The sequence below is a fragment of the Columba livia genome, chromosome 2 (assembly GCF_036013475.1).
Source record: "Columba livia isolate bColLiv1 breed racing homer chromosome 2, bColLiv1.pat.W.v2, whole genome shotgun sequence".
Taxonomy (NCBI): Eukaryota; Metazoa; Chordata; class Aves; order Columbiformes; family Columbidae; genus Columba; species Columba livia.
The window spans coordinates 27087635-27107074 of NC_088603.1; the positions used below are offsets into that span (position 1 = coordinate 27087635).

A 19440-nucleotide genomic window follows, 5' to 3' on the forward strand; every position below is an offset into this window, starting at 1 on the left:
AAGATTTTCGGTTAAATGATAGTTTATTTTTGGTTTTCTTCCTACTAGTTTTCTCAAACCATTCCCCTTTTGAAACTTCCTTGCACAAGCAGACAGGTTGGAAACAGGTTAAAAATGGAAGCTGAAATCCATATGTAAACAGCTGGTTCCAAGACCTGGTGCTCTAGGGAATGAAAACTTGTAATGCAAGACTCACGGAACTCTTGTGGGAGTTGGCTTCGTTAGGTATCTACCATAAGCGTGTCTGTGTGCATATACCTGTACACCGCTGTGATCCTATCTGTATATGCACACGTACCTGAGGTTAGCAGAGTATTCACTCCCTGCTGCACCCGTCACTCCTCTCTCTTCTCACACTTCTCATCTGCTCTTTCAAACTGGGAGTGCCTCTCTCTCTCCTGCATCCCCGTCTCCACCAGTGCCGCAGACTAATGGCAGAAGGACCCTTTTTTTTCCCCCTTCCCGTATGTGTACAGCAGGTGATCTTTTCTCACTGACTCTCTGCTGACTGTGTTAGATGTTATCTGTATTTTGGCCAGTGGACAGGGCAATGTGTGTACTCTGCTGAACTGGAATGCCCTGGCTTGCTCTCTAAAAGCTCTCCTCCGTAGCCCTTCTATTATATATAGGGTATCTAGGGAAAAATAATTGCTAAGTGATGCATCAAAGGTAGGCATCATGAGTACCCCACCCTTATCACACTCCGAGTGGCTGTTTCCTCTCATGTTCTGAAAAATCCTTGATAAAGGGGTGGCATTCATTAGTAGTGCTTCCAGTTCTGAAAATGCCTCCCCATCCATGCTGGATTCCTCCTCCCTTCCCAGCCTGGGGAGCACGTGGTCATCCCTCCTGCCTGATGGTTGCAGAGCCGAGCTTTCCCTCTTCTCCTCACTGCAGCTGTTAGCGGTAGGGGAAGCGATGGCAGATCTTATGCCAAGATTTCCTTTTCTTCCCAAGAGGAAAAAGCATATCTGTCCATGCAGATGACTGTAAAGTATGCGGCTAAGCCATGCTCTCCAGCTAAGATGTCAGCTAGCAAGATGCGCTCTGTGGGCTTCTGGGTGGAGAAGTCCTAGGGTAGGCAACATGGTGGGAATAGTATGGTGCCTATTACGTTACTGAAAACAAAATACAGCTGCATGTTACTGTTGGCTGAATGCAACCTGTCAGCACCACCATCTCCCCAAGAAGCCAGGACTGATTGCAGCCAGCCTTCTCAGGAGAAGGTGCCAGTAGCTGAGCTGTTGAAGAAACATGACATGTTGCCCCCTGCCCACTTCCAGGCCATGTGAACGCAGCAGTGTTAGAGCAGGGAGTGTGCCTGGAGAAGCGCCATGTCCCAAGGAACTGTGTGGTGACAAGCAGATTGCTCAGAAAACCCCAAAGGAACTGCAGCGTTTTTGCTGATGGCTGAATGCCCCGGGGCTGGAACAACATGTGTTTTCTTACGCAATGGACTGACCCAGGGAACTGGTAGTGCTTCCTATGCCTTGATGGTACATCAGGCTCCAGAATCACTCCAGAATAATTCCTCCGTAGCCCACAGATTTGCTTATCCTCATTGTTATTCACTGCAACTCACTCTTGTAGGACCAGGTCTATTTTCAGTTTTCGTAGTTCACTGAATCTAGAAGGCTGAGCGTCCCTGCCCTCTCGTGAGTGTGAGTGGGTTGGGTGCTGGCCCTGGGCAGTGGAGAATGAATCATTTTGTTGTAGCTGGGAAGAAGTAATGAAGGTCAGGTAGGTTTTGAGCCATTTTGATGCATCACTGTCTTGCCAGCTCTGCTGTGTTATGTTTTGGTCTGGACAATCAAAACCCTTGTAACTTCAGACAGACATCAAGAAAAGGAATGAATCGTTTGCCCACCTGAATAAAATGAGAACATGGGAATGCGAGGAGAGAGGGGAAGGGAGAGAGTCATTTGCATAGGTCAGGGAAGGTCATTAAAACATCTGGCAGTAGTAACTGACATGTGTCAAATTTTAGTGTTCGTTAAATTCATATTAATGCAAGAATGGTTTGTGAGCTCCACAGGCCTTTTTTGGTTTCCATGTTCCCCCAGTTGATGGTGATGACTTTTCACAACTGTGCCATGCTTGTTTGCTTGCTAGTGGCATCTGACCTCAGGTCAGATTTCTATTTAACCCCTTCCTGTAGGTCAAAAGACAAATTAATCTGGTGAGAATTGAATTGGAAATGAGGTGTCTGGATAGCATGTGTCCCAACCATGGAATAGCTGCCAGGCTGAAACGTGTTTGCATCTGTTTCTTATGCCATCCAAAAGTCATCTCTGAGGTCAAGGAGATATTCAGCTGACATCTGAGATAGGAAGTTGCCACAGGGAGGACAAGTGGCAGGTGCCCTGGGTTAACAGATTGTCTTGCAGTCTGGGTGGAAATGTCTGAGAGCGTCACTCTGAGTATAAATGTAGATGTTTCCATTTATTGTGCACTTTGATTTACCTGTGTTTACTACCAGTTTATAATTGTAAAGAAGATACATGATTTTCTTCCCCCTTAAGGAGGCGAATCTCACAGATCTTTTTATTCCTTTTTTTTTAGAGGATGAAGATGATGAAGAGATGGTGGAGCCAAAAGCACAGGATGACTTGGAGACAGAAAATCAAGACCAGAAGCAGGAAGTGAAAGAAGGTACTTTAAAAATGAAAAGGAGTTTGTTATTCTCATAGGTAGTTTCTATTATTGGGAATACAGCAAAATCAAAACAGTCACCAGTTTTATAGGTTCAGAACCACATGAGTGGCATAAAAGCAGAAAATATTATCCCAGTGACCCAGCTGGTATGTCTGAGAGGCTTGTGAAAGACACAAGACTCTGGCTGTTTAGAAGAAGCAACACATCCTCATAATTTGGGAACAAAGTAGAGATTCTTGGATTCCAGGACTGGTGCTTACTTGTCCTCTGGCTCAAAAGAGACTCCTTACATGAAAGATTTAAAACACGAATGCCAGGCATTCCAGCAGCTGCATAGAGTTTGTTGGTCTTCAGAGATACTTCGAGCCCGTAACTGTCCGACTGCTTGAGAGGGGCAAACTTAAACCTAGTGGTGGTCAGGAATTCTCCAGCAGAAAACTGTTTTGTTGGAAAATGTTGACTGTCAAAACCAAGTTCTTTTGGTAGGAGCTACCCCCAGGGAACTTAAGGTCAAGGCTGAAGCCAGGCAGGTCCAGTCCTTCTGTGCATTTCCCTGGATTGAGACTCTCTTGGGTTACGAGAGACAAAAATACAGGTTATTACTTCTTTATGGTGCATACAAGAGACACATGTCGAAATGGTGCATGTCAGCACTGGACACAGTAGATATACTGAGTGTCTCCTGTTTTATTTTCTTGGACTAGTTCTAGGCTTCATAATTAGAAGAGGGCTGTTGAATTTGGTCTTCTTTATGTGGGAATTCATTAGAGTATTAGCTATTCTGGTGTGTCGCCTTGAACAGAGAAGCCCATGAAACCGTTAACTGTGAATACAGCAGTGAGTGCTTCTACCTCATCCAGGGGAGCCTGGCATGGTTTACATCAGTGTCCAAAAAAACCTGAGTCTGGTGTATAGTGCCCACATTCGCTATCCCCACACACTGAAGTGAGTTGCAGTACCTGCCATGCTGTTTTGATTATAAATTGATCTTTCTTCCTTCTTACGAGAATGATAGCAATCACCCGTGTCATAAGTCCTGCAGTGTCTATTGCTCATTAGATCCTTGTAGAAACATGGAGGGGGAACTCCCTTCTGCTCCTCATCCTCCTGCTTCTCCCACCGCCCCCAGCCACCGCTTGGCAGAGGGAAACAGCGGGAGCAGTGGCAACAGGAGTCACAGAAGAGTCTGCAAAGGCAGAACAGAAGATGTGAATGAGAAACATGGCAACATAAAAAATCACTTTTTCCTGAAAATTGCCCTTCCTCCCAAAACTGTGGGGTGAACTCACATACAGGCTCTAGCAATCACTGGACCTAACGCAGTATCTTTTTACTGGTGACAACACAAAGACATAAAACCCAATATCACTGCACCCAATGCATAAGCACTGTCCTGAGTTGGTGAATGTCCCGCTAGTATTCAGCTTACAGCTGATCCCACCCATTTCTTTCCACATAAAAGTAATGTTAGCACTAATATGTGGGGAGAAAGCATAGACTCCTGCATGGAGAGACAAAGAAAAAATCTAAATACATTCCTCAGCTGATTTATTTCACTTTTTGGTGGCCTTTCAAGTTAGCCTTTTATGTACTTTGCTAACCAAGCATCACTGCCAACATCTTGTATTTCTTTGTTGTGTTTTAGTCTCGGGGCAGTGCTCCCCTTCCTCGCCTAGCAGACCCCCCAGGAATGGGAGATCAACTGGGTTAGTTTAGGACTAGTCTCAGCCCCAGGAACGGCAGGCTGCAAAAGCAAGGCACAGCTTGTTTTAGCAGAACCGGCTTTGTGAGGTGCTAACACTTGACTGGGTGCAAGGAAGAAGAAAACATGCTCATTGCATGATAGAAAGTGAATTTGACCTGCAGTACATGTTGTGACAGATAAAATAGGGCTGTGCTGATGACTGGCATTAAATGCTATGATTCAAATGAAGTAGTCGTCCCCAAATTGACAGGGAATTGAGTCCCATTTTTCAGCGTTTGGTGTCATTCTCTCCCTGTTGGCTTTAGCCCTTTCACCAACAAAATCCCGTTTTCCTCTCTGTTGTAATCACCCTTCTCAAGTTCTGAGCAACATTCAGAGTTTGAAGCCATCGTTTGTGTTTCATGGAAGTGATTAAAACCATGTTACAAGTCAAACGGGAGTTTAGAAGAACATTTCCTGTCGGTGCTGCACCCTGTGTGCCTACTCAGAATTAATAGCTTTTCTGCAAATTAGCACATAATGGGTTAAAAGCATGTTTATGTTGGCATTAAGTACTCTGGCTTCTTTTTCTCTGCAAGGCAAGACAATATTTTGCAAACTTTTTAAAGAATCTCTAATAGATATTATAGTGGCGCCATTCACACTGCTATATAGTAGTTAAGGCTGTGTCAGCACTTCCATTATGAATCCTGTTTTTCAGGGATTTATAACCCAGCCGTAAAAATTTGCTCTGGGCTGAAATTTGGTTTCAGCTCAGGGAGCACATTTTTTAACAGATTAAAAAAAATCAGCGTGGCCCTTTTTGAGTTATAGGAGTGTAAGAAAAAAAAAATGGGAGAAAGAAGTGCAGGGAGAGAAAGGCAGACTTTTTTTCATCAATATAGCTCAAAAATAGATCAGGATGAAAAATAAAGCTTGGATCCAGGCTGTTCAGTTTCCCCCTCCCCAAACCAACAGGACAGGAGGGCACTATTTTTATAATGGTATTTTAAGGGGAAACATTATTTTTCTTTTCCTCTGTGGTTAATAGGTATTCCAACTTAATTCTACAGACGTTTATTGCATGCTTAATTTCCTTGTCTTCCCCCTGCACACCCCAGAGTTGCTCTGTGGGGTTTGGTGGGATTATTCAGCAGTCATGGCTGTTTACAGGGTCTGACTCTGCTTCTGGACCTGTCTCAGCGTCACTGTAAGGCACACAGTGCACCTGCAATAGGGCAGCCTGTTTCGCACAACACCTCTTGGTGGCACTTCAATACCATGGAGGTGCTGAGGGCAGAGGAGCAGCTTGAGCCCCCCCAGAGTGTTTCTGGAGTGGGAGACAAAGACCTGGCTTGTTGACCATTTGAAGTGTGTGAAGCCTTGGGACGCCCTTGTGTTTCCTCCACGGGTTTGCCTGTTGTCATCTGTGTCTCAGGTGCATGGTCTCCCCATTGCTCTTAGAAGAGCCAAGTGGTGAACTGGGCTGGGATCTGACTGTTCCCAGCCTCTCCTGACCACATAAACAAGAGACTGGTCCCAAACTGTGGCATCAAGTGGGTTGGGGCTTTCCACTGCCAGAGCTCTGGAGCTCCACCTAAGGCGCCTCTTTATGTCAGTAGAAACCACATGAACAGTGGGACAGGCTGGATCTTGAAAGTGGGCCTCAGCCTGCATTTATCTGAAGCCGTGGATATATCCACAGAAACTTGCATGAAAGGCTTTGATGGGGAAGGCTGAGGTCTGCAGCTTCAGAGACATGCTGTGCTCCGCTCTTGCCCTGGCCTTGTGCATGGGACTTGGGTGTCCATGAGGCAGGCTGTGGTGGGGGAGATGGTTTAGCTCTCAGCAGCTCAGGCACGAGTATTAGAGAAGCAGAACAGGTTGCAGTGGGGTTTGTAATGGCCTGTAACACCACAGTATCACTGCCACTGACACCACAGTGAGCTCGGGTGTGCTGAGACACATCCTGATAGTCCAGCCCAGTTGTGGGCTCAGCACAGCCCCTGGAGAAGCACAATCAATAGCCCTGCCTGGTACAGATTCTAATTTAAGGCTCTGGAACCTGCTACTTCAGAGCCCAAAAATTCCTAAATGTACCTCAAAATTATGCCGTGCAAGGGTTTGCGATTTATACCCAACACAACCAAGATATGACGTATATGAAACCACATAGCGATAGAACAAGGGGAAATGGCTTCAAACTGAAAGGGGGTAGATTTAGATTAGATATAAGGAAGAAATTCTTCTCCATGAGGGTGGTGAGGCACTGGAACAGGCTGCCTAGAGAAGCTGTGGATGCCCCGTCCCTGGAAGTGTTCAAGGCCAGGCTGGATGGGGCTTTGAGCAACCTGGTCTAGTAGAAGGTGTCCTTCCCATGGCAGGGAGGTGGAAATAGATGATCTTTAAAGTCCTTTCCAACCCAAACCATTATATGATTCTATGAGAATCCTACGATATGGCACATATCAAATCAGGACATGGCAAATATCAAGCCTGACATTAAAGTGAGGAACGAAAAAGAAGAGGATTGCAGGCTATCAACAGGCAAGGACTAAAAGCTGCTGAGAGCTGCTTAGCACCTTGTGGTTCTCACACTGTACATTTCTACTCTCCTCAGTCATCAGCACCTTTAAAGTTTGGATGGTTTAAACATACACTGGAAGAAATAATACAACTTTTAAAAGAGCTTTGCTAATCACCTTCTGTCTCTCGTTATATCTCTTGGCTCATAACAAGGCTGCTTCCTGCTTTACTGTTTTTATTAGTTTGCCTTTTCTTTCATTCTCCTACTCCTTTTGTTCTTTTTTTTCTTCTTTTTTGCCTTTAATGGACTTCACTTCTCTTGTCAGGTTTTTACAATTGCTGAGGTTGCAGGAGAATATTTTTTATGTTCTGTTATATTTATTTAAATATGAGTCTTTTTCCTTTTTTAAAAAAATATATTTTTGGTTCTCTTGTAAGAATACTTGAATCCTGGTATTTAAATATTTGTGAATTTGATCCTGTACTGTCATCACAACTATAAATATTGTATTTACTACAAACCTGCTTCTGCCAGATAGGAATATGTCTGCAGCACTTTTTACTTCAGTTCCTAAATGTCCAAGGAAATGTTTTAATATAAATTATTTTCTTCTGTTTTGTGCAAAGAAATTTGTGGACAAAGGACCAGATGCGAAATATAGTGTTTCTGAGGATCATATTAAATCATATGAAATAATAAAATGCTCTTATTTTTCATAAAGAAGTGTTGAATAAACGAGTTGTTTCCATGTCACGTTCAATTTTTGTACATATGCTAGACCTTTTTGGTCATGCACAAGTGTACAATGTCTTTCATTATGGATATACCTGCCGTGACCTCCGTGCATATACAACTGCACGGTGTTCTAATTTTAAATGTAAATTCAATTTTATTTGGTACAGTATTATACATTAACATGAGTGCAGAACTTCTTTGATCCATGTTGTTGACCTCATAGCCCCAGAGTTGCCCAGACAACACTCTGCTTGTGGATATGCGGCTCCATCGACATTTCAGTGGGTCCATGAATAGATGTGGCCCTGTTAGGCAGAACATGGTGGCTGCATCATGGGTCCTCCTGCCATAAGCTGTGTCCAGCTCCTCTGGGTGGGAAGCAGAGCACAGGCACAATGGTTCATTGCAAAGCTACAGTACAAAAAACAAGAGCAAAGTATGGGTCTTCCTTTGCAAGAGCTTTTATTGCACACCAGGCAGTGAGCATGTAACTTTTAGCACTGGTAAGCTAAGCATTGCACTAGGCTTTGTTAGGCACAGAAGGTTAGATGTGGTTTCTTTAGTTTTTATGCCAGGGAGAGCAGATACTTGAAGGAAAATGCCATATTCTTGCAGGGAATTTCTGAAGATATTGTCACATCACATAGGTCTCCGTGACAAAACAAAACAAAAAATACTTTGATCAGCTACTTAGGTTTCTCAGAGTTTTCCTTGAAGAGAGTCTGTGTCTCTTGAAAGCCGAGATCAAAGTAACTGTAAGCTCCCAGATAGGAAGAAAAATTGCAGAAAATTACACAGATTCTTTTTATTTTATTCAAGATAATGGACAGACAAGGAGAAGGAACAAGGGGGAAATGGAAGTGGCTCTGGAAGATAAATGGTTAGAAAATCTTCATATTTGAAAGAGCAAGCCTGTCTGTTTGGGGTTTTTCTGCTTATACTTCATGAATTTGCAGTAGTTACAGCAATGTTTTAAACTGGAAAAAATAATGATGTTAACATTCTTGTAAGAAGAGAGTGCCTCAAATAAAACTTCAGAGGCAGCCGAATGAAAGAAGAAAATAAGGTTAAAATATGAAGCTTGATATCGCCAGGGGGCATCTGGCGTGTCAGTCAGATGAATGAGGTAAGCTGATTTATGCCCTACAAACTTTAGCCAAGGTGTTTCTGATGCCGAAGAAGGTTTAATAGGCTGCTGGCCTCCCACAGATCATTGCAAACTGCAAAGGAGTTTTTGCTGAGGTAGAACTGCAATTGTGTGTCTCCATTGCATGTGAACACCCCACAGCTCCCAAGCTGTTTATTTTTTTTGCCTTTTCCCTTTCTATTGATTTTTGGTTGTATTTTCTTTGCTAGTTATACTCAGCAAATGGCCGAGCAATAAATTTATATTTCTAAGCTGTAGAGAAGATTTGATTTAGCAAGTAATTTTTACCATTTGGAGCAGTTTAAAATGAGTTTTCCAGTTGCCTTTGCAGTTATTTTCTCCCCTTTTATGCCATTTTGCTGCATTGTCATGCTTGTTGTCTTTGATTCTCGGAAAGCGATGCTTTAGTGGTGACAGTGGGATATTGCCTCATTACAGGCTTCTTTGCCAGATGAGTTCCCTTAGTGCCAATTAGAATTCAGTAGTGGATGCTGCAATAGGTCAACCTGTACTTTTTGCTAGTCATTCTTTTTTTTCACATGCATTGCTTCTGTCTAAAGCACTTAGAGGCAAATTGTGCTCCTGCCTTGGTAATTTTTGCTCTGCTACTCAGGGGGACCATGAGGGAGGACACAGATGTTCTCTGGATATGTGGAGCTCCACAGGGACCACTAACCTGGTGGCAGGAGGCATAGGGCCAAGGCCAAAGGAGATCATCAAAGGCTAAAGTTTCTAACTTAGCTGCTTTGTCTCCTGAGGGCCAGATTGCTCCTCTACCTTTTGCATTTTTCCTACTCTCTATATGTAGCCCACGTGTAGTGCAGAGATTTTGTCTTCCAGAGGTAATGCTTTGACCAGTTGAAGCAAACCTACGTGTGGTGATAACAGCTTCTCCTGACCACAGGGAGTGCTCTGAAAGCTGGGGGAGCTGAGTACTACAGTAATGCTGACCGGGTCACTATTCCTGCCTGCTCTTGTGCCTTTCAGTCTATCCTTGCCCCTGGGGCTGGTGCTGGTGTTGTACTTGGGCACCAGGGCTCATCATGGATCTGGTGTGAACCACGTGAAAATCAGATGGTGAGCAAGGGATACATCACCCTGATAGCTGAAAGTAGCTGTGTTCCAGTAGGAACTGGAAAATAATTTCAAACTGTGAATTTAAACTGTGCCACACATTTAATTAAATATTAAGATATGTATGACAGGGCTTGAAGTTAAATGCTGATGTATACTGGAGGTTCTCTGAGGCACCATGCTGCATTATCTTTTTTAGCTGCTGGTGTTTTAACCCAGTATGGGCTAGGGACACTGCAAGGTCATTTTCACAAGTAAACACCTCAAATCTGTGATGTAAAACCAAATGTAGGGGACCTTTGATCAAAAGTTTGAGTCTCTGTAATTTTGCAATAAATCCGTTTATGATATGTTTTTTGTGTACCTAATTACAAATCTGGAACAAAATTCTCTGTTAGCATAATTCCTGTGATGTCAACAGAGCTTTTCATGCTGGGAATGTAAGCTGTTGTAGTTGCAAGGTTGGTTTGGTGTAACTGTGAAGATACTAGCAGCATTTTTTGAAATACAAGTAATCCTGAAGTATAACTAAAATGATGTTTTGAAAGCACATGTGGGCAAAGGCATAATTGGTATAGAACATTGCCACAGCATCAATATGACCCTGGTAATGTAATTGAGAACAGAAATTTGCATTGTAGCAATTGCAGCATCCCAGTTTCCTTTGCCTCTGATGCTCACGTCATTAAACTGATGGAGACATAGCACTGGTGTATCCTGCAAATACGGTATTTTTCAAATGAAGGGCTGTACTGGAAATATTGGTTTGGAAGTAAAGGTTTACATCTCTGCAGACACGTAAAGAAGTAACTTCATCTTTCAGGAGCCCGGCTGTCCTGACTGGTGCCAGAAGCTTCCCCGAGGCAGCTCCTGCTCCTCCCCAGGGCAGCTTTGGCCATGGCTCAGTGACATTTCTTGCTCCAGCTCTTAGGATTCCTCCACAAGGAATAAAACTGCCTTAAAGAAACTGGTGTTTGGTCAGTTGCTTTCTATTTTGCTGCCTCAGTGAATGTCTTTCGTTATTTACTTCAGTGTTTCACAAAAGCTCTAAAGCAGAGACAGAATTTATCAGTGACACCAAGGAGAAATGGGACTAAGTGAAGGGAGAGATTATGTGAGCCCTTTTAACACAAAGAACTGTAGTATAAGTTAAGAAGATTATTTTATCTTTGGCTTCTCTGACAGGTCCCCTGTTACATAAGTGTTCTGCTTTTTCAAGTTAGGTATTGCCTAAATGTCAGTCAGAGCCATTTCCTGAAATAGGAACACTGAGTTTATTTAATTTGGGGGTTTAAGTATTTTCCATTTCAGAATAATAAATAATTCAGAATAATAAATATATATAATATATAAATAAATATATGAGGATCTCTTCTATGTAAATGCTACATTCTAAAAATCTACAGGAGTATGTTTAGATTAAAAAAAAATTCTTAGTCATGATTTTAAGAGTAAAGCTTTGATTTTCATCCTGCCATTGCTACAACAAGCTTTCATGTCAAAAGAAACCCACTGAAGATGTTGATTCATTGGGAAAGGGGTGAAATGTCATACTCTTAACTACATCTTTTTTTTTTCCAAGCTCCTCCTAGAGAACTGACAGAAGAAGAAAAACAGCAAGTTCTCCATTCAGAAGAATTCCTGATATTTTTTGACCGGACAATACGTGTAATTGAGCGAGCTTTGGCTGAAGATTCAGACATCTTCTTTGACTACAGTGGCAGAGATGTAGAAGAGAAAGATGGGTCAGTTTGGGTTTTTTTTTTGCTTTTATAAAATAAGCTTTAATAAAAGAATTCCAGTGATATGAAGCCTCAATTTTAAAACTAAATTAATCCTTTTTATACTTAAGAAAAGGTTTAAATCTCTCTTCTCCGTTTTGTTTTGTTGTTGGTTTTTATGTATTATTCAGGTGGTTTATTTTTTTGTTTCATTTTGGGGATTAAATTTCAAATTCTGAATAAATAATTGAAATAGATAAACGTGTGCATAGACATGTATATGTAGATGCGCTTGTGTACATTCCGGTGGTATATGTCTGCATACTTATATCATTATATTTTTACAAATTCAAATTATTGTTGTTTATATTTGACTACTGTCTCAGGTCAGCAATGGATCCCGCTGTGCTCTACATTGTATAGATGAAAATGATGGTCTCCCAAAGTGTTTGCATTGTAAATGCTAAGACAAGAGGTGACAGGTTGTGTATTCAGCAGTTGATAGGGGAGTAGAAGCAGGAAAACTTCTTAGTAAGAGAGGGAGTATTCAGGTTTCAACAACTGCGTATCCATTGCAGCCTCATGCCAAATCAGTAGCTGTGTCACACTGAAGTTACTTACTGAAGGTGACTCTAGAGCATCACCCCTGTGGACCCAGTGCGGCAGCGCTTGGGCCAGCACTGAGCTTCAGCCCATCCTAATGGTGGCCGAAGGCATCTGCCGTCTCCATCACTGGGAGAAGATGCTGTACCTTTAAGATTTCAGGAGTCAGAAATAAGAGAGATTTGGTTATAGCTTAGAGGTGAAGATTCAGAAAAGGGGGAGCTGGATGACAGGGCTAGGTTCAGTCCTGAGAGACAAAGGTGGCAGACGTGACCCAGAAAAGTGAGCCAGAAAAGAGTCAGGTAGACAGTGGGAAATTAAGAAATGTGGTTTTGTGAAACACATGTAAAATTTGTTTGTTGGTGCAGATTTGTTACTCTCAGCAAGACAATGAGAGCAATTAAATCAAGGTGGCAGACTTCCCCAGCTTGGGCAGACTGGAGAAGCAGTCAGGAACTTTTGCGTTCTTTTTCACAGCATTTGAATCCTGGTACTTCAAAAAGTGTCACTTTGTTTGAATTCACAGAGATGTTCAAGCAGGAGCCAACCTTTCTTTTAACCGTCAATTTTATGATGAGCACTGGTCAAAGCATCGTGTCGTCACCTGTATGGATTGGTCTCTTCAGGTAAGATTTGAAGCTGGAATATCTGTTCCCATACACCTTCCAACTTTTCCTAAAAAATACAGCCAGTGTCATTTTGCCCTTTGTTTGCAGAGTATGACGTTATTTCTTAGCTGGCAGCAGGGTCTTGAACAAGTGAATGCATGTTTCTCCATAAAGAAGAGCAATAATGAAGAAGGGCAATAATGAAGCCGTCATTTTTTCATATATGTTACTTCGTCTTTAAAACCAGGATATTGTGCTAAAACTATAGATTAACAAACCTACTATGATGAAGGAGTCTTTACTTTTTTTCTCCCCTCCTCTCCTTCAGCACATGGAAATTTTTTTAGGACAAAAGGTTTAAAATTAAACCAGATAAAAATAATTTCCTAAATATGTAGCGGTTGATTTAATAAATAGTTGTACGTAATAATATATATAAAAAAATAAGAGTAGTAAGAAATAAAATTTATTTTTCTAATATACTAAAACTCAAAATGTGAAAGTATCTGAACAACTTGAAAAGATTGAAAAGAAAACTTTTGAAAAATGCTGGGTTCTTTTTTCAAGTCGTGGAGGAGGATGCTGCAGCTGGTCAGGGGGCATGCTAAAGCAGCGTGCCTGGAGCGTATCCAGCTTCTGTGCACCACAAAGCATTGTCATATTGCAAAATAAAACTGATGGTAGAGCTGCTTAAGCTTCCCAAAACCAATACAGCCACATCAGCAAAGCAAAGAAACCAGGTTAATTAGTTGCTCCGTTGGAAAGCTGTGATTAGTGTGCACACACATCACCACAGGCCTGTCAAATTCGTTTGGTCCCAGTTTCACTCCAGTCCCCCTCATCGTCTCTGCTTTTTCCCTGTTAGCCTGTTCCTCAGTTACTGCCTGGAGCAAAGCATCTGGTTTCTCTGGGGAGGAGACCAAGGAGATTCTGCTCCAAGGTCCACGACACAGATATAAAGAAACTGCTCCAGGAGGACATAAACTTTAAAAATGTGAACGCAAGCCAGTCTACCTAGTTGGTCCCAAACCCAGTCTCAGGCATGCCCTGGTGTGTCCGAGCCCTGATGCAGCCTGCTGAGGGTAGCAAAGATGCTGTAAATGTAGCTCAGGCCAGTGCAAATAACAAGTTTTGCTTAGCCTAATCTTAGGAGCAGCTGCTCTTACTCCACCATGTTAGGTGTTGCCTGTGGGGACAGCAAGTGTTTAAGGCCAAGTACCTAAATGGTGCATGCAGGTTGGAAAGAGGCAGTGGGTGAGGAGCACAGTGACTCTCGCATCCATCCTCTCCTTCCCCTTGAAATGGCAGCAGGGCTCCTTCCACCCTTCTGGGTACTTCTCAGGTAAGGTGGCAGCTGACGGCATGGAGGTCGTGGCAGGCAGCAGGGAGGAGCTGTAGAGTCTCATGAGCATCACTGGTAGGCTGTGCAGAGCTGGCTGTCCGAACAGGTACAGTGCACAACAGCCAGCTGCAGAGAGGCTTCTTGTAATATCCAACTCACACCCCATGTGTGAAATGAAGAATTTATCCCTTTGCTTTCATACAAAATACCAGCTTAACAACAGGTATGCACTGGTGTGACGTGGGTGGCCTTTAAGCACATATGGATTTCCACAGAAATCAAATATGAGCCTGAGGAAACACTTATCTTAGGTTGTTCACTTGTTCAGGGGCTGGAAATTACATGGAATTCTTATCTGATATTTTCCTAACAGGCAGCTCTTACTGTATTCCCAGGGCAGCAAGAAAAAAAGCCGCCTCAGAAGAGCACTGCCAAATATAATTGCTCAGCCCCTGGGGCTCACAGGCATGTTCTGCTTCCCACCTCTTTGTTCCAGGGTGGCCCCTCCTGCCTTCCTCTCCATTAATTCCTCATACTCAGCTCCCTGGCACCCCAGTGAGGGCTTCTCCGCCCCGTCTTCTCTGTGCTGGGGGGGTTCTGTGGGCTGCCCCACGCTAGCTTGGGAGGAGGGATTTGCCTCCTCTCTTGCCTGCTTTGAGAAATATCATGTGGCAGGAGCTGGAGCCAGATGGAGGTATTTCCCCTAACTGCTATCTCCGCTTCTTAGCCACACTCCGGGACATGGCAATGTCCAGTATGCTGAAGGATAACTTGAATAATCATGGGAACTGCAGAACACATTGCTCAGTTTTCTGCGATAAAACTGTTGCTGCAAAACAGCCTGGAGGCAAATAGAAGCTTAATCAAAGGACCTTGATGCATTGATTAAACAAGGAATTCTGTTCCCAGTCACATGTAAAATATGGTCCCAAACATGTGGGATCATTCAGACCATTAAAGCTAACCCGCTAGTCCCTTGATTCTTTTGCAGAGCAAAGGGAAAACAGCTTAGATGCTTCATCAAGGATCTAAGGGAAAGGCTCAAGAGACTGAGTGTAAACACAGAGGGTGGGATCACCTTGCTCTGTCCATGAGGAGGTAACTTAGCTTATCAAAAGCCAAGAAAACCACAGTCTCAGGGATACTGCTGTGTCTTTCTGACTCTTGGGCAGCAGCCTTGAATGCTGTTTCCCGCAGTACTGTTTCCATGTTGTTCTCAGTTGCAGTCACAGGACAGCTGGGAACCTGCTGAGGACTAAAATTGTGTAAATGCAAGTAGATGGAGTGAAGCAGCAAGTGTGTGATTGATGCCAGTGCAGATTTAGGTTGCCTCCCTTGGCTGTTTTTTAAGAGTCAGAAAGCCTTATAATGGTGTTGCCCAGCTAGATATGACCCTAACATCTGTACTTGAAACTGCACTTCCAGTCAGATGCATAAACTATGATTGCAAAACCTACATATAGACCAGCAAGATTCGAGTAGGTATTTGTTTATGGCCGGATGTTCTGCCAACCAGAACGTAATTGCTAAACTATCCAGGAGCATGAACCAACCCCAGAGTGCCTCGAAACTGGTACTTCAGACCTGGTTGCACACCCTAGCTGGCTGCAGCCATGCCAGTGGAAAGGCTTGTCACTTCTGCTTACCAAGGTATCTGCCTCTTCACAACTGCGGGCTCAGCTGCTCGCCTGGATGGTACCTAAGCTGTTCAGCCAAAATGAGGTGCACTGGCAAGAACCTACTGTACATGGTGTTTACTTGGACCTGGGCCAAGCTGGATGAAAAGGTTCAAAAGAGAAGCTGAGTGTGTTGTTCAGAAGTGGTGGTAATCTTTGTTGTGGGAGAGAGAAAGAAAAGAGGGCGGGTGAGATGGATGGGAGCACTGGCACAACTGTGGCCAGAGAGGTAGTGTCTCAGGTGCGGGATTAAACCACCCTCAGATCTCCCCCAATTCTTGAGGAGGAAGAAGAGGTGGTTGGTCTGCTGCATGGTCTAAATCCCATGCAAGTGATTTGGGTGCTAAACTGCCCTTACAAGGTGCATCAGCAGCCAGGGTCTGCTGGGATGTAGGTACAATGCAGTCAGAGCCACCCCAAAACGGGAAGGAGGCAGCTGTGGCAGCCACATGTTGCTAGTTCGCCTACATGTGGGTCCAGGCTCATTTGGAATAACAAGACTGAACAGAAAAATCATCAGCTCCATGATGTATTATCCATGGAAGTGTACACAAAGTGGGAAAGAGCAGCTGCTGATGGCAAAAGTTATAGCTATATGCATTATTTCTTCCAAATGGATTTTGAGAGCAGAGAGGTTCAAACCCCAATAATAATGATATAAAGGGTGGTGGTTTTTGTTTTTATTTTTTAAATGCCTGGTTTGAACTAAATTCACAGCTCCAAATAGCACTATTGGCAGCTCCTTTGTCCCACTTCCTTTACATCTACCAGCTGCCCTATTCCCCTATATAGTGGTGAATAGTTTGGCAGGAATTTACCTGGGAACGACAAAAAGTGACAATGATTCGTGGAGATCATTGAGAAATTTTAAGGGAAAGCATTTACAAGAGGAGGGTATGGGTCCTGTGGAACCCAGGCTACTGGCTCATTGGTCTGCAGCAGCCACGTGCTTTTCTCTGGACATGCCATAAAGTCCACTGCCTTACTTCAGCTATTTAGAGTGAAGGACAGAGGCTGCCAGAGGTGCCTAGTGTCAAATATATGAGAGTGAAGAACTGGGTGCTGTTGTATAGGCAGAAAGTAATTGGTGTTTTGTGGGCAAAGTTTCACTTCTTATGGTGTTTTGAAATGATACAAGTCCATCAGCAGAATGTGAAAATCTGATTTTTCATGTATGATATGGTGTGTGTTTATATGTGTATATGTGTATACACAGAGCAAATACATAATGTGTGTATTGCATGTCTACTGCTGTATTTCAGTGGAAAATGGGTATACAAGAAAAAATGGATCAGATTTTAGAGTGCTCATTGCATCAGTCTTACTGAGTCAGTGGAAATCGAGGTCATCCTGTGCTTTACAAGATGACCTCAGCATCTTGCAAAATAGAGCTTCTGTGAAGAAAATGTTTTGTTTGCTATTTTATCAAGAAGAGCTTTTAAGTTGACTCTATGCATAAGTGAATAGGAAGAGTACATAATGAAATAAGAAAGAACAATTTCCAGGGATGCTGAAAAAACTGTGAATTTCAGAATAAAACCAAGTCAACACTATGATCATAGTGTTTTTTCATTATCAAAATCAATTAAGATAATGGTTTGCCCCTGAATAAATGGTTAAGCAAATAAGTTAGAATTACCCAAGCTTTCAGTTTTTCCCTCTTCCTTGCTTTGCATTCCCTTTCTGAATATCCTGATAGTTGTCTTTTCTGAGAATTATCTGCAGAAAATGACATTGCCTTTGTGGTATCTGAGAATAATTGCTAGAGAGCAAGGAACTGGGAATTTAAGGATGTCAGGGACGAGTAAAATATAAAACCAAAATGAAGCTGAATACTATGATTGGAGTAGCATGTATTATAATTAAAACCAGATATTGCACTTCTAGTGTAGATTATTTCTGTCTCATCTGATTGTACATAGGTTCTTCATCATTCGTCTTATTTCATTTGCTTTTGCTTTTTCTTTATAGTACCCTGAGTTGATGGTTGCATCTTATAACAATAATGAAGATGCTCCACATGAGCCTGATGGGGTAGCCTTGGTATGGAACATGAAGTTCAAGAAAACCACTCCAGAATATGTTTTCCATTGTCAGGTAAGACTGAGGAAGCCATTAATTTCATGCTAGACAAAACAGATTTAGTACATGGTGCATCTTCCCACTGTTTATATGGAGAGGCTGAGGTTAAAAATAGGCTTTTTTGGAAAAAGTACAAGTGGCGGTCCAGTGTTTTTAGAAGGCAACCAGCCTTCTCAAACAATGCTGAAAGCCTGTCAAGGCTGCATGTCATTCTTTGTCTATTTAAAACAGTCCCTAGGAGATTTAGTTTATAAAGCCCTTGCACTTATGAAGTAACTGTGGTGTACCACTTCCTCATCCAGGCAGCAACATATGCTTTCCCACCCACGTTCGCTTCCTCCCATCCTCTGCACTCCAAGCTGCCTACCCTTGCCTTGGTTCTGCTCTGTATCACTTTTTTTCTTTAAAATTGGGAAGTACACTTTGCATTTCTGGGTATGTGTCTTACTTACAGCTTGATAAAAACAGTCTTGATTACAAGAACTACTCCACCAATTCCTGATTGAGTGTCCCTTAGGTTAGCAAACGAGTGATTCACTTCACTCAGTGCTACTTTATGACCATGCTAGTTTAGAAGTTTATGGACAATTCAAAAATAGTTGGGTATTTTATTTCTATAGGTGTGTTTATTGCTCTTTTGCCACTGCTTTTGTATGTGAAGTGGCACAGCCTTATATTGACAGAAATGTTTTGCTCATTGGCCATATCTCCATCAAACTGTCCTGTGGGACAGGGCTTGGGCCTAAATATCCAACCTCTTCATTAATATTCTTCTGTGGTAATTAAATACAGGACAGTGGTATTCAAAAAGCCATATGGAAAAGTTTCAGCAAGTAAAACTTAACAATCAGAGATTAGTAAAATGCAGATTATTCTGTGGTAAAAATTGCTTCTCTTGGAAGGATATGTATTACCTGGCTAATTGTGTAAGCTAAGTGTCATTTTACATTCAAGGACCAAACATCTTTTTGAACTAAGTTTATGTTTGGACTTGGGTACATTATCAGATGTAACATAGTGGGAGGGAGTTGCTGGAATTGAAGTTACTGCTTCAACCCGATTAAGTAACCTTTAATTCCAGGCATGTTTTTCTAATTTGCTATACTGAAAAACAACTTCACAAGGAGTCTGGGCCTGCACAGCAAATATGCCATACAGATTTATATAAATATGTGTGTGTGTGTGTGCACGCGCATTACCTTTGAAATGAGAACTTGTATTTTTTGGAGATCATATTCGGCAGACTGATGTGTTCTTTCAGGCTGCTTAAGATCTTAGCTCAGATGCCATGTTCAAATTCTTCTAGGATGTACATGCAGCTTAATCTTTTAAACAAAATATTCAAGAGATTGCCCATTGTATTTTCAGGACAAATAATCCTTAAACTAGATTGATTTTGCAAGATAACAACCATATTTAGGGTAGTCCTGCATACACAAAGGGGAGATTGACTACAGACATAACAATGTGCTCTGTTAATTAAAAATTCTATCTAGTTTTAAAAGTAGGTACACTTAAGCAGGAGAGGTATGACTCACTAAACTGAAGGCACTGAGACAGGCTATACTCTCCATCAGAATAACACA

General features: G+C 42.4%; 1 protein-coding gene across 7 annotated transcripts in view; it reads left to right on the plus strand.

Moving 5' to 3' along the window:
* Window positions 1-19440, plus strand: part of DYNC1I1 (dynein cytoplasmic 1 intermediate chain 1) — a 193080-nt gene that overhangs the window by 101492 nt on the left and 72148 nt on the right. For all 7 annotated transcript variants that reach the window (XM_065051126.1, XM_065051124.1, XM_065051123.1 and 4 more), the window contains 4 exons: window positions 2563-2652; window positions 11405-11567; window positions 12673-12772; window positions 17744-17869. In XM_065051126.1, the coding sequence (XP_064907198.1) occupies window positions 2563-2652; window positions 11405-11567; window positions 12673-12772; window positions 17744-17869 (479 nt within the window). The remainder of the gene's footprint in view (window positions 1-2562; window positions 2653-11404; window positions 11568-12672; window positions 12773-17743; window positions 17870-19440) is intronic.